Below are 12668 nucleotides of genomic sequence, written 5' to 3' on the forward strand. Positions count from 1 at the left end.
CAAGCTTTTCAAGCTAGACACTTTTTACAAAACTTTTATTTCAAGTCCACTGTTGCTGTGTTTCAGGTGATATGCAAATAACCTCACAAGAAGAGTTACATACAGGCACAGAACAAGCAGCAGTCAAGGTATTGCCTCCTTGGCTTCCTCTGGAGTGATTTCCTGAGAGTACAGCTCTGTAAAGAGAGCAGGCAGCCAGTACTGAGGTTCTCCTGCTGCCTGCGTGTCCAGCCAGGCCATTCCTTCCTTCAGCAAGTGTTCCTATACAAACAGAGCGGAAACTGTGAGTGAAACTTCAATGGCTGAGAAGCCATTCACAAGAGAGGCCTGACCCCACCTTTATTCTAGGGTAAGGGAGGGTGTAGAACCTGGGCTACAATAATTTTTACTCAACTTGACCAGGAGAAATATAGTTCAGCCAACCAGCCATGCATGTCTGTGTAGGACCTGAGCTAACATGGTGCAAGTTTTGTGCAAGAGATTAGTGAGGCCACAGGAACACCTGCAGCTTCAAAGAGCTTTTCTCAGTCTCTATTTACACAGTGTGTACTCTGCCTTTGGTTTACCAGCTAGCTTAGGATCCCCTTTGCGTGCTGTGATAGCACATCCCCAGCCAAGCATCTGTCACTGACCTCCGCTGTGCACAAGAGACCTTCATACGTACCAGCACTTGCTTTGCACGTTCCGTCTCCCACTTCAGGCTGGATCTGATCTCACTGACTGTTACATAGCCCTTTTTCTGAAATGACAGGAAAAATACTGTGTGCTTATCACCAGCTTAAGTCCGTAGATGAGAAGAGTGTGGACGGTTTTGCCTATGGGCCTGGTCTAATCACAGTTCCCTGGCATGGAAGCAGTAAGGTTCTTTGAAGGTGGTTGTATTTTAAAGTCTCCTGGCTCAGTACCTCTGCTAGCTGCAAGACGACAGTGTGATCCATGTTCAGTTCAGCTGGTACAGACTGGATCAGATAGGTTCCACCAACAGGGATAATCCCAAAGCCATTCCCCAAGACTTTCAGTTTCTTGATTGCACGAAGGAGATCATCCCTGAGAAGCAGAGGTCAATGCAAGGCTTTAAAGTGAGAGCGTCTCTCAAACAACATGCTACATTCTGAGCTGCAAGTGCTCAACTGTAAGATTCAACCCCAGTTAGCGATTGTGGGGAGTTGTGTCCCAAAATCTGCTTCTCTAACGACAGCTATCAGTCCCTCCTTTACAGCTTCAGCAGCCTGTGGCAGTCACAGAGCTGGATTTGCAGGGGAATAATTGTCTCCAGCTCAAGGCAACAGTCCTTTATGCCTTAGGGCTCCCAGAGAAAGCACACTGCTGCTTTCTGAAATGGTTTAAGTCATTAATTGTGGATCATGTGTAAGTGGCTCCATTTCTAGAAGTTAAATTTGGAGTCCAATTAACAGCAGCACCTTCAAGTGCTGCTGAGATCAGCCACCCCCTTTTCTTCCCCAAGTGCTAGTTGATTCCCCTTTCCTGTAACACACAGACACTCACTGGCTGACGTCCTGAGCAAACTTCCCCCTTCCCTTCAGCACTTGCTGATGAAGTTCTTCCAGTGTTATCAGACCTAGGAGTCAACAAAAGGGGACAGGAAGGCATTACAGCATAGCAACCAAATCACTCCGGCAACAGCAGTCAAGGGCCCTTTGTGCATTTGCCACTGGCTCGCCCTCGCCTGCCATTTTACAAGCGGCTGCTCATTGTTCCTGGTACCAAGCCTTGGGTGAGATAACCATCCAGTCACTTCTCTTCCCAGAACGGACATGCAGCAGTCAGCTGTTCCCTTCTCCCACAAATGCATCGGACTCAAGTTTCAACCGGCTCTGCTGTAGCCCGTTCCTGCTCTCAAATTGCGCTTCTGGAGTGCAGAACATCTACTGTCTTTTCATGAGGCCCTTAGCACCGGTATTCCACTCTTCTGGATATTGCTGGCTCTGAAGGATCACAGTCTTACTGCCAGGCTCAAAGCAGCAACTTACAGTTTCTTACTCTGTCAAGATTGTCACTGATCCCTGCTCCTTCCCTGTGATACTGCGAGCTACGGTTTTGTTACCTAAACAGGTTCAGAGTTGGTTGATTTCTGCGGAAATCAATAAAGCTGGGTGATTACCCGTGGAGAGGAGCTGTAAGGTGTTGTAGAAACAAAACAAGGCTTTTAGGGGCGATGAAGGCAAACCTACCATCCCACTATTTCCTGAAATCTACCAAAGAACATTACACTGAGCGATGCGACGCATTTTCCACAGGGAAAAGGAATCCTCCCACTCACTGCCCCTCCTATAAACCAGACACAGCGGGATCCTCACCTCCGTTCCTGTGTTTCAGAGCCAGGCAGACTTCAATGATCTGCACACCCAGTTCATAGTAAAAGTCTCCAACTCCCAGCATCTCCGACCAGAATCCTTTACCAGCTGTGAAGCGAGAAAGGGGAAAACTATTGGACCACGGGCCAAAACAGCCGTCCTTCACAGTCACTGGTGCCAAGCAGCCTGCCAAAAACCTCACTGTGAGGACTCAGATCCGTTAAGAGTCTCCATTTTGGTTGTCCCCACCTGTTTTCCCCCACCCGTTTAAGTAAACGGCACCCAAAGGTACATCCCAGGAATTCACAAGCCCTAAGAACCGAAACCCCATCAGCTGTCCTTCCCTGCGAGCTGTCTGCAGTAGGAGAACAGCGAGGGCAATCCTTGTTCCTCAGCCCCAGCCCCGTTCCTCACATGCCAAAGGATCCACTCCGATCGTCGCACACATATCCTGGAACTGGACCCGGAACTCGGGGTTTTTACGGATCTCTTGCTTGTGTTTGCTGGCAAACTCTTCTAAGTTGGTCTTAAACATGTCCAGCTGCTTGGACATCTGGAAGAGAATTGCAGAGAAGTGTTTCTGTCTTAACACTTACTTACGGCAGTTTTTCCGTAAACATGGCCCCCAGCAGGCACTAAGTGAGCAGAGCCCTCAGGAATCACTTGGGTCTCTGAATTCTCCACGCTTTTAATGCTGAATTCAAACCAGTGTGGGACCACAGGGGAGATACGGCAAAGAGCTGCTCTGAACCAAGAGACGGGCTCAGAAAGGGAGCAGCGGTTACGCTGCGATGCACGCGGGGCAGGAGCAGTTGTAGGGAAATGAGATGTCGCCGAGGTCCCGAGAAGGGAGGCGGAGTGAGAGCTGCAGCAAACATCACAGCTCCTTGATGGAAAGGCAGCCTCGTGGGCGCTGTCGTGATCCACACTGCTCGTGGATAACGCTCCGGAGCGGGAAACGCATCCCGGGCTCGCGGCTGGGCTCACGACCGCGTTGAGGGCAGGGCCTGTCTCCCACCTGGGCCAGCTGGTCTTCGGCCAAGACCGTCCCTCGCTCCTTGTACTTTGCCTGCAGGAGGAAAACGGGATGGTGGAGACCACGCTGAAGGAGAGACGAACCAGAAACCAAAACCGGACAAGGGAGGTGCTCCTTCGGGATGGGGGAGCCAGGAGGACCCGGTGCTCTGGGCAAGCGGGGCAGAGCCTGGGCTTGGAGCAGGGCTGGCGCCGGCGGGGACGGCCCCACGCCGAGCCTGGCACCCCCCGCCCCGGGGCCGAAGGGGTCTGCACCCCCTCACACGGGACCGATGGAGCGTGGCAGCTCCCCACCCGAGACCGGTGGGCTCTGGCAGCCTTCCGGGGCAATCTCCCACGGGGATGCTGGGCCCTGAGCCCCCTCCCACGGGGCTGACACCCCCCGCCACGGCCCGGCCCAGCCCCGCCGCCCCACGGAGCCTGCCCCCCCTCCCCGGCGGGGTCCCGCCGCCCCTCACCTCCGCGAGCTTCTTCTTGGCGATGGCGCCCGCGCCCACCCCTCGCCGGTGCATCCCGGCGCCGCCGCCCGTCGCGCTCCGCCTGACGTCATCTCCCCGCGACGGGCGGCGCCGACGCACGGCGTGGGGCGGGGGTCCCTCCCCCGGGCACCCACGCGTGACGGGGGGAGAACCCCTCACCCCCGGGAACTGGGGGTCTCAGCCCGCGCGGGGGGTCCCTGGGGGGGGATGAGACCCTGCTGGGGGCTGGGACCCCCGGGGTGGGGGAGAGGCCCTGTTTGTGGGGTCGGGTCCCCTCTGTGGGGGGGTCCTGTCCCCCCCGGGGTGGGGGGTAGCCCTCACTGGAGGGGGTTTCAGTCTCTCCTGGGGTGGGGGGAGCTTTGGGTAAGGGTGACCCCCCCCCCCAATGGAGGTAAGTCTCTGTTTGTGGGGTCGGGTCCCCTCCGGGGGAGGGGGCGTGTGTCCCCCGGGGTGGGGGGTAGCCCTCACTGGAGGGGGTTTCAGTCCCCCCCGGGGTAAGGCAAACCCCACTTTGGGTAAGGGTGACTCCCCAGATGGAGGTAAGTGCCTGTTGGTGGGGTTGGGTCCCGTCTGGGGGGGTGCCCCCCTCCCGGGTGCAGGGCACCCCCGGTTTGGGGGGCTCAGGAGGGGGGTGAGGGCTCCTTTGGGAGGGCAGGCTGCTCCCGGCGGGGTTTCAGCAGGGCCAGCTCTCGGCCAGGGTTTGGTTCTCTGCTGTTTAAGTCCTGGACTCCTGAAAACCTGCAGCCCTGGGATCTCCCCGCGTGGGCTTCAGGCCCATCCGCTGAGACGAGGTGCGTTGTGACTCTTGCAAGCCTTGTTTGGAAGGACACTTTTTTTTTTTTTTCCTAGCAATATTTTATAGTCCATCCCCAAATCAAGTCTTATCTGAATCGTATTTCAGCTTCAGACTAAAATCTTTATTGTTTGCATTAGCAAAATAGAGAATATGCACAGAACAGAGCGAAAATGGGACTTATTCCTCCTTCTCGTGTGTCTTGGTAGGATGAAGAGGGAGCTCCTCAGGAAGATCCTGGAGTTACGCAGTCCTAACAAAGCAGAAGTGGGAGAGAAAAATATGAATTACTGTGGTACCACACTTAACCCATTTTCATTTGGTTCCTGTAGGAAATGAGGCGCGTTACTGCCTTCTCTACCCTCCAGCCCCCTGCAATACCTTGCAAATCCTTTTTGATAACGAGATGTGCGTCAAAGTTAGTATCTAGCAGTAAGTACCTAAAAGTTTTCAGAAAAATCCACAAAAGGTTAGAGGAGAGAGACGCAAATAAGTGTTTCTGCAGGAAAGGCTGCAGTGTGAGCTCAACACTTGTTTTCTCTGGCCTGCTGGCTGGCTGCTCGGCTCGCGTTGTCTGAATGAGCTGCGTGGAATCGTCTGCAGCACAGAGCTGCCTCTTATTTCCAACCTACATTTATTCATGGCCAGTCCATCCCTTTTTGTTCTTGTGCCAGCTTTTCCCATTAGCATGAACAGCTCTTTTCTCACTCTGGTGACTTTCTCTCAGCCTTCATTTTCCTCAACTAAGCACAGGATGGGCTCGCCGTTCCCTTGAGCCTCCTCGGGGCCCTCCCCTGCACCTTTTGCGTCCCACTTTCTCATTGTGTTTTTGTCCGAATGCCTTTCATAGCAGTGTACAATCCACAGAAAAAGTATTTCCTGTAAGTGGTTGGATGAACACCTTTTCCCATGAAAAAGAGGGGGAAAGGATTTACTAACCTCCCTTCTCTACACAGTAAAATTTTTTTTTAATTGGTCTTCCTCCATCTTTGTTGGATCAATGGTCTGAAGATACTTGTGCGGAACCAAAATCTGGCCAGAGCTCTTAACTCTCCAGTCAAATCCAGCTGAGGTGTGTCATGTAAGCACTCAGTGGCTCTCTAAAAAAAATCCTAAACTCATGGACTGAGCACTGCAGGAAGTACCTCTGGGGACAAGGGCTGGGAAAGGATCTGTAGTGATGCTTGTAACAACAGGAACAGCTAGAACAGCCACTCACGTTGCTCTGCAGAGACCAGTCGACATCAGCCAGGTCAGAAACTCCTGGTTCAAAACATCCTTCAGACCTTCTGAACCTTCCAGAGAGGTAAAACTGCAAGAGACGTGCCACGCCGTAAGACAGAGGAGAGGCAACCATCCAGCTGCAGTACCTAACAGCCTCTTACCCCAGTCCCCCCCAGTTCACAGCGATGTTTTCCTTGTCTTCTAATATCTCTGACTCAGCTAAACCCACAAAAAGCTTTAACCTCTTTGACACGGTGAGCTCCTTGCACACAACGGTGCCTTAATCTTGGCATATGAACGTGTCTGTGAGGCTTGGGGGACGAGAAGGAACGGCCCAGTGGCCCCCTCGCCCCCCACCTCCTCTTAGACCCAGCAGGCATCGAAACAAAGGCAGAGCGTGGGTGAAGCAGCATCCGTGCTCCAAACCCACAAAGGCAAGCCTTTGTTTCCGAGAAGGACTTTGCCCTGCAAGTCGCATTTTTTATTTGCAATTAAGGAGATTAAGGGAGACACTAGAAAACATTTTTTTTAAATGAAGCTAATCAAGCTGATTAATCTCTAGCATCAAAGGTTTCCCTTCCCCGCTCCGTCCCACCCCCCAGAACAGGTTAGACAAACATCTGTCAGGAACAGTTTAGGGCGTGTTGATCCTGCCTTGGAGCGGAGGTCAGACTGCGTGACCTCCCGAGATCCCTCAAAGCCCTCGTTTCTTTGATTCTGTATTTTCCCTATGGCCAGCAATTCTCGGTGTCTGATTTTGTGAGTGCTTGGCCTGAGACACCTCTGTGAACCGCAGCTCTGCTCCTTTCCCCCACCCCGGTCATGCCCCGCACCCTGGTTTCTAACGCAGTTTTCATGCAAAGGCTGTAAAAGACAACAAATGCCCCCAGATTCGTGTTCTGGGTGACTGTCCCATGACTCCCTGTAGTTAGAAATTCCATTTTTTTGGCCAGAAGACACTAGGATTGTGCCTGAAGGATGTGGGCTGTGTGCGGTAAGTGCCTTCTTTCCCTTCTCGCCACCATTTTGGGACTAAGCGGCAGCAACCTGTTAGGCTTTGCAAAATCCCTGTCACGTTAAAAAAAGGAGATGCATCCCTCATTCATTTGTTGGTGTTTTTTGGGTTTTTTTTTTTAAATTTTAAATATAGAAGGTGCCTGGGAACAGATTTTTCTTCGGACTCGTGTCTAATTTGCTTTTGGAACATTTGTGACATAAGCTGAGATTGGGGGAGGTGAAGCGGGCTATTGACAGGCTGTGGATGTGCTGACACAGCACAAAGCCGCGCAGCGCGGCGATGCACGAGCGTGCGCCCAGCCAGATGGCTCGGGAAACGAAGGCACGAGCTGCAGCAGCCCAGCGCTCCGTATGGGCCCGGTTACCTTGCCCAGAGGTACCGGTTCCCAGCGAGCGCGTATGGGCGTCATTATCACCATTGTGATGATTTTAAGATGATTAAATCGTAAAAAAAAAATTAAAAAAAAAAAAAATCTGACCCCCATAAAGGGCAGAGATCAGAAACAAACTGGGAAATTCCTCCTGGGTCAGGCAGGCATCTCTCCCACGTGGTTGCACGTTTAGATGACAAGGTTTTTGTAATAAGAGCTTGTAGCAGCGATGCGAGGAAAGAACTGTTTCATTTGTTTTTCTATAAATGAACTGATCAACACGCTGCGGGTGTAACAAGTGGATTCTTTTTTCCCCTCTCTAGGTTGATTTGATAAATGAAAATGTTTTGCAGAAATGTCTCCATTTCACCTGGGTTTTCACTGGAGAGATTTCTTTCGAGAGGGTTTTGTTTTGATTAGGTCAGAGCACGTCATTTTGACCCCTCCGTTGCGGTGATGTTAGAGGAGCGGATGCGCCTCAGCCCTGTCGAAAGTCCGTGCTTGGCCCTTATCAAAGCGCTGGCTTTTGATGAGGCTGTGCTGACATTTGCAAAACCAAAAAAAGTCCCAAATCATCTATATTGTTTAAATTTGTATTTAGTGAGAAATTTCACAATTAGAGAAGCTTTTTTTGGTCTTTGTTCTCTTCCTCACTCATGAGACAGAATTACAAAATGTGAAATTTCCTTTTGAAATGGAAATCCTCTTGTTCTCCTGTGTGAAGCTGTTACCTGCTTCACACCGGATTTACCCGATTCCTGCCCCAAAACATTCCTTCCAAAGTTAAACACTTGGGGACCTCATCCCTCCCTGCACCCAGATTTTCTCTTTCCATCCTTCCCGCTCACCTCTGGTTTTTCTTGGCTTTCAGAAGCCAGGCGAAGAAATCTTTGCCTTCCTGGGAGCCCAGGTCCAAACTTTGGCCGTTCGCAGCCGATACCGGGGGCTCAGCTTCCCTCTTGGACGGCTCGATGATGTTGCTGGGAAGGCGAAACGGGAAGATGTCAGCCCGGGATGCCACAAGAGGGGGCCAAAATGCTGCTTTTCCACAAACCCCAGCTCCCTCCCACTCCTACCAGCGGCCAGAGGAGAAGGCGCTCTTGGCCAGGGAGGGGATGGTTGTGCTGTGTGCCGACAGAGCAGAAACATTTCTAGGACTTAGGAAAATAAAAGAAAAAAAAAAAGAAAACCAACTCCCTAGAGAATCTCTGCTGCAGTCCAAGAAAAATATCTTCGGCTCTGCATTCTTCTGTGGCCATCAGTTGGCTGACGACAGCTGTAAGTTCGCATCGTGGGGGCACTGGAAGTCTACACACTTACTCGCTTTTCTTCTCCCGCCTGGCCAGCAACCATTCCACAAAGTTCTTCTTCAGCATGTTGTCCATCGTGCGGCTGTAATCGCTTGCCAGGGTGGCCTCAGAGTAGCGTCTCTGCACTGATCTGCCACTGGGAGCCCTTACACTGGAAGAGCAGAGGGACACAGTGAGTCCCGCACGGACCTGGAGCAACCGCTCTGCGGGGTTTTGCTTGAATTGCACGTGGTGGCTCGTGCGGTCCCTGAGTCAGTGAGGTTTTGTGGTTGCTTTTAATCTCTCTTGGTACAGGTGACCATTCCTGGTCAGAGAGAAATGGCCAGCGAAGGGGCTAGCGTGCTCCTCATCTGTTTTGCTGGCTGCTAATGCAATTGCAGCGCAGATTTGAGAGCTTGGGAGGAGATGAGCTGAGCTTATTTGCTGATAGTCTGGAATCAGAGTGGTTTTCCCTGCCGTAGCCTGATTCATGTGGACCTTGGTTCCACCCTAAGTCACCGAGAGTGCTCAGGCTCCTTCCTTCAGTGAGCTGGACGCCTAGGGCCAAGGAGACCTTTCCCTGTGTCCTGGAGAGGCTCAGGGGTGGATGGCAGGGGACAAGGGCTGACCCCGAGACCAGCGCTGATCTGACAGCGTGGTCATAGTTGGTGGCTTCCTCAGTTAGCAACGGATTTCAAGGCTGATCCTTTTTTAGTACTATTAGCTGGAATTGCAGCAGCTCCTACTGCTCTAATAAGGATTCTTTTGGATACTCTCAGGTGGTACTTGGAAATTTTGTAGCAGGAGTTGGGGAAAGAGAGGGAAAGTCTTTATTGTATACCTGCTTTGTATAACTGGTCATGTTTTCAGAAGCTTCCAAATAGTGGATGCTCCCAAGCCGCATTCATGATTACGTCTTGTTTCTAGTTCCCAGCCAACCTTCTCTTCCTGGTTGACTTCCAGCTTGTTCCTCCTAACCCAGAGCCATGAAGTTTGTAGGGAAAACTTGGGAGTTCCTGGCTCTGGCTCAAAGGCTCAGGGCTTTAGTTTGATGTCTCTGTTATCTTATGATCATCTCTGTACGCTTGACTGTCTCTATTATCTGAGATCTACCTCAGGACTCATGTTCTCACCTACTCACCAAGATGCCAATGGAAAGAGTCCATTTGCCTCCAGTGGGGAGCTGGAAAAGGCTCAAAATACACAGTGAGCTTTCCAAAACACTTACCCCGGGACATTCTCTTCCATCAAAACAAAGCCCAGAGAAGCAAGGAGCAGAGGGAGCACTTTGAGAGACATCATTTTCTTGGCTGGTTTCCCTGTTCAAAAGCAGAGGGCAATCTGATGTCCGGCCCTATAACACATGGGACACATAAGGGACAGGACAGTGAACCCAGGGGGACGCGCGGTGGTTGGGCACGTGCCTGTGCTCGTAATCGTGTGTCTTCAGCCCTTGTTCTTGGAGCAGCCTTCGTCCTACAGAGCCCTCCTCTGCCATTCCCAGTTAAATCACTTTTTCAATGCCAATGCTCTTTCCCACCCTGGTGGCTTTTAACGTTGGTTCCCTGTACTTTTATTGTAACCATCAAATTCATTGAGGGTTGCGCCTTCCCGGAGGCAGGGGCTTTGTCTCCCTCCGTGTTTACAAGCTGACCCTGTGGGTACCTCTTTGTGCTCTGAGGGTCGATTCAGTCTCGAGTGTGCGAACGAGAACGTTCGTTGGACCAGGCAATTCAGCGGCAATGGCATCCTGCTCGTCCTACGCGGCAGTTTGGCAGGATTTAGGAGCCTGATCTAATTTCTGGGGGATTTTACGCTGGGATGGATAATGCCTTGTGTAGGGACTGCAGTCCGTGAATATCAGTTGTGAAAAATATCCCATGGACAGTGACGGGATCGGGTTCCAAGATTTATTAGTTTCAAGCTGTTCCTAGTGCTCATGTCCGCAGTTCGGCTCAGTAGCCCTTGGACATTTGAGCTCTTTTAATTACTATTCCAGCTCTGCAAACGCCGTACAAAAATGGGTTTGATCACGGCTCACGGTTATGTGGTGCTGTCCCTCACCTCGCTCTTTGTTGTGGATATTTCTAGAAACTGCGTTGTGACAGAGAGCTGCTGCTAACAGGAGTAACACGGTAACAAAAGCTAAGCTCCAGATCAGGACTCGAGTGTCCCACCCTGCAAAAATTCGTTCATACATTGATAGAACTTTACTCCTCTGAGCAGTTATTTGTACTCTTACAACAGCCCAATTATTGTTTTGGAGAAAGCGAGAATTTGCAAGTTTGGATGCTCGTCATAATTGAGTTTTTTTTATTTCTGGAAAATTGTGACATCTTTTACAAACGTTTCCAGCCCTTCCTATTAAGTGAGAAAAACACTACATGTGTTACGTTATCTCAGACGCATCAGGTTCTGAGGAGTGCTCTGAAAAGCAAAGGTTTGATATTCTGATCACTGGCGAAATCCCTAAAATACTCAGAGCTAAAGCAATAAAAGACAAATAGTTACAGAGTGTTAACAGCAGAAGTAAATTCCATTATACAAAAAGCTGAGGAATATTTTAAATGAGAACAGAAAAAAATGCGTCATGATTAAATAACCGAAGTTCTCCCTCTTATTTGCTTTTCATTTCACGTACTGGTGATGTAACTGTGGTATGATGACGGATCTGAAAACAGCCAGGTTGTGCAAGAACATTGTCCTGCTTCGGGTAATTATTTGTGACGCTAGGAGAGGAAATGCGTTGTAGCCTTAGTGTTAAGAAAGGACAGAATTTACCCAGACGGGGAGGAAAAGCAGTCCACGTGTTCAGACACTGCTGAAAAACCATTTTTGGATTCACACAAGACCCCGGTCCTGAGCTGGCACGGTCGAGCCCTGCGGTCGAGCCCTGCCAGCCCTGCCTGGCACGGAGTTTGCTGCGATACCTGCGCTGCTTGGGTCCTGCGGTTCGACTCCTGCACAAGAGGAGGAGCAACCGGTGGGATCTGTGCAAGGTGAAGACCTTCCAGTCCCCTGTGCAGTACTCTCTGCTTTGGAAAAAGCGTTATCCCTGTTTTAGCCACAGCTGGGATGTCCCAAAAAGCAACTAGGAACCAATTTCTCCTCATTTCCCTGCGCAGCCCGTGTTCAAAAGCCCAGATCCCCTGCGTACCGAGTCCTCCTCCGAAATAAGTCTTTGCCTTTACAGCCCAGCGCTGCTGCAGGTCTTTTCTGCCAAAGCCACTGAGAAAACGGACCGTCTCCGGCCACTTTGGGAAAAACTCAGCCACCAGCACGGGCTGCTCCTCCTCTGCTACAGCTACCGCCCGACGCTCACAAACCCTGCTCGCTCCCACTGATATCTTTTGGGGGGGCCGGGGGGGAAGGAGTAAAAAAAGGTTAAAAAGAGAAACTGAGAGAGAGCTTCTTACCTTTCTGCTTCTCTGAAGCTGCCCGGAGGAGTTGAGCCCGTCCTGGTGCTCGGAGAGGACTCTGCAGGGTTTTTATACACGTTCGCTGTGCGGGACCAAACCCACTTCCCTGCGGTAAACAGGAAATCGAGCACCTAATCAAGGCAATTCCAACCCACTTAGGGCTGCTTCATTAGCTCCATTGACCCACAGAGCGGGAAAATAACCTTCTAAAATATGTTTACATTAATGGCAATTAAACATTGCTATATCGCAAAATCAAGAGCGAACATGGATTGCGGGCATAATACACGCGGCGTTGGTCTGAACCTTAATTCCACCTCCTCCCGTGGTAAAAACAACCTTCATTTCCATCTTTTCTTTTGCCAAGTGTAAGCGCTATCTTCGAGAGATGCAATCTGCTCCCTCTCCTTCTTACAGGAGGAATAACTTTGCTAAAAGCAATAGCTCTCGTCATTGTTATTTTTGTCACCATCAAGTCTGGGCATCCCAACTGTGCTCTGCAAACCCCAAATACTGAAAATGGCATTTGCCCCCCTAAACGTGCACACTAAGAGGAGAAAACTTGGGATGGAGAGTTGCAGACGGGAAAGCAGTAGGAAGCGATGAGGCAGCACTGGCTAACGAGGTGAGGGTGGTGGCACAGCGGCCGCCTATGTGGGGTGAGGGCTAGCAGCTGGACCTGAGCACCTGGTTGGGATTTTTTAAATTTTTTTTTTTTTTTTTTTT

The 12668-nt window shown here is 50.9% G+C and overlaps 2 protein-coding genes across 3 annotated transcripts; both read right to left on the reverse strand.

Annotated features, from left to right (window-relative positions):
- Positions 1–18: 18 nt before the first annotated feature.
- SNF8 (SNF8 subunit of ESCRT-II) lies at positions 19–3898 on the reverse strand. The gene is made up of 8 exons (XM_086766681.1): positions 3809–3898; positions 3334–3384; positions 2730–2868; positions 2319–2423; positions 1507–1579; positions 906–1047; positions 665–739; positions 19–261 (listed from the first exon to the last, which is right to left on the reverse strand). Exons 1-8 carry the CDS (start codon positions 3860–3862, stop codon positions 124–126), a joined length of 777 nt encoding a protein of 258 aa, XP_086622807.1. The 5' UTR covers positions 3863–3898; the 3' UTR covers positions 19–123.
- An 826-nt stretch (positions 3899–4724) lies between these two features.
- GIP (gastric inhibitory polypeptide) lies at positions 4725–12151 on the reverse strand. 2 transcript variants are annotated; one of them, XM_086766814.1, is made up of 6 exons: positions 11940–12151; positions 9752–9842; positions 8555–8695; positions 8083–8214; positions 5842–5934; positions 4725–4875 (listed from the first exon to the last, which is right to left on the reverse strand). In XM_086766814.1, exons 2-6 carry the CDS (start codon positions 9823–9825, stop codon positions 4866–4868), a joined length of 450 nt encoding a protein of 149 aa, XP_086622940.1. In that variant the 5' UTR covers positions 9826–9842; positions 11940–12151; the 3' UTR covers positions 4725–4865. The 2 variants fall into 2 exon arrangements, with proteins under 2 accessions (XP_086622940.1, XP_086622939.1); XM_086766813.1 differs by having other exon boundaries at positions 9752–9877.
- Positions 12152–12668: the final 517 nt, after the last annotated feature.

The sequence above is a fragment of the Chlamydotis macqueenii genome, chromosome 25, assembly GCF_036417535.1.
Source record: "Chlamydotis macqueenii isolate bChlMac1 chromosome 25, bChlMac1.mat, whole genome shotgun sequence".
Lineage (NCBI taxonomy): Eukaryota > Metazoa > Chordata > Aves > Otidiformes > Otididae > Chlamydotis > Chlamydotis macqueenii.

What these genes read in the sequence shown, in the direction of transcription:
- SNF8 (XM_086766681.1), bottom strand. Translation starts at nt 3,862, where the DNA reads ATGCACCGGCGAGGGGTGGGCGCGGGCGCCATCGCCAAGAAGAAGCTC. An exon ending in CCAAGAAGAAGCTCGCGGAG is followed by an intron (nt 3,385 to 3,808) that starts GTGAGGGGCGGC and finishes TTCCTCCTGCAG; the next exon opens with GCAAAGTACAAGGAGCGAGG. An exon ending in AACGTGCAAAGCAAGTGCTG is followed by an intron (nt 262 to 664) that starts GTACGTATGAAG and finishes CTGTTTGTATAG; the next exon opens with GAACACTTGCTGAAGGAAGG.
- GIP (XM_086766814.1), bottom strand. Translation starts at nt 9,825, where the DNA reads ATGATGTCTCTCAAAGTGCTCCCTCTGCTCCTTGCTTCTCTGGGCTTT. An exon ending in AGGCGGGAGAAGAAAAGCGA is followed by an intron (nt 8,215 to 8,554) that starts GTAAGTGTGTAG and finishes TCGCCTTCCCAG; the next exon opens with CAACATCATCGAGCCGTCCA. An exon ending in AAAGCCAAGAAAAACCAGAG is followed by an intron (nt 5,935 to 8,082) that starts GTGAGCGGGAAG and finishes CGTCTCTTGCAG; the next exon opens with TTTTACCTCTCTGGAAGGTT.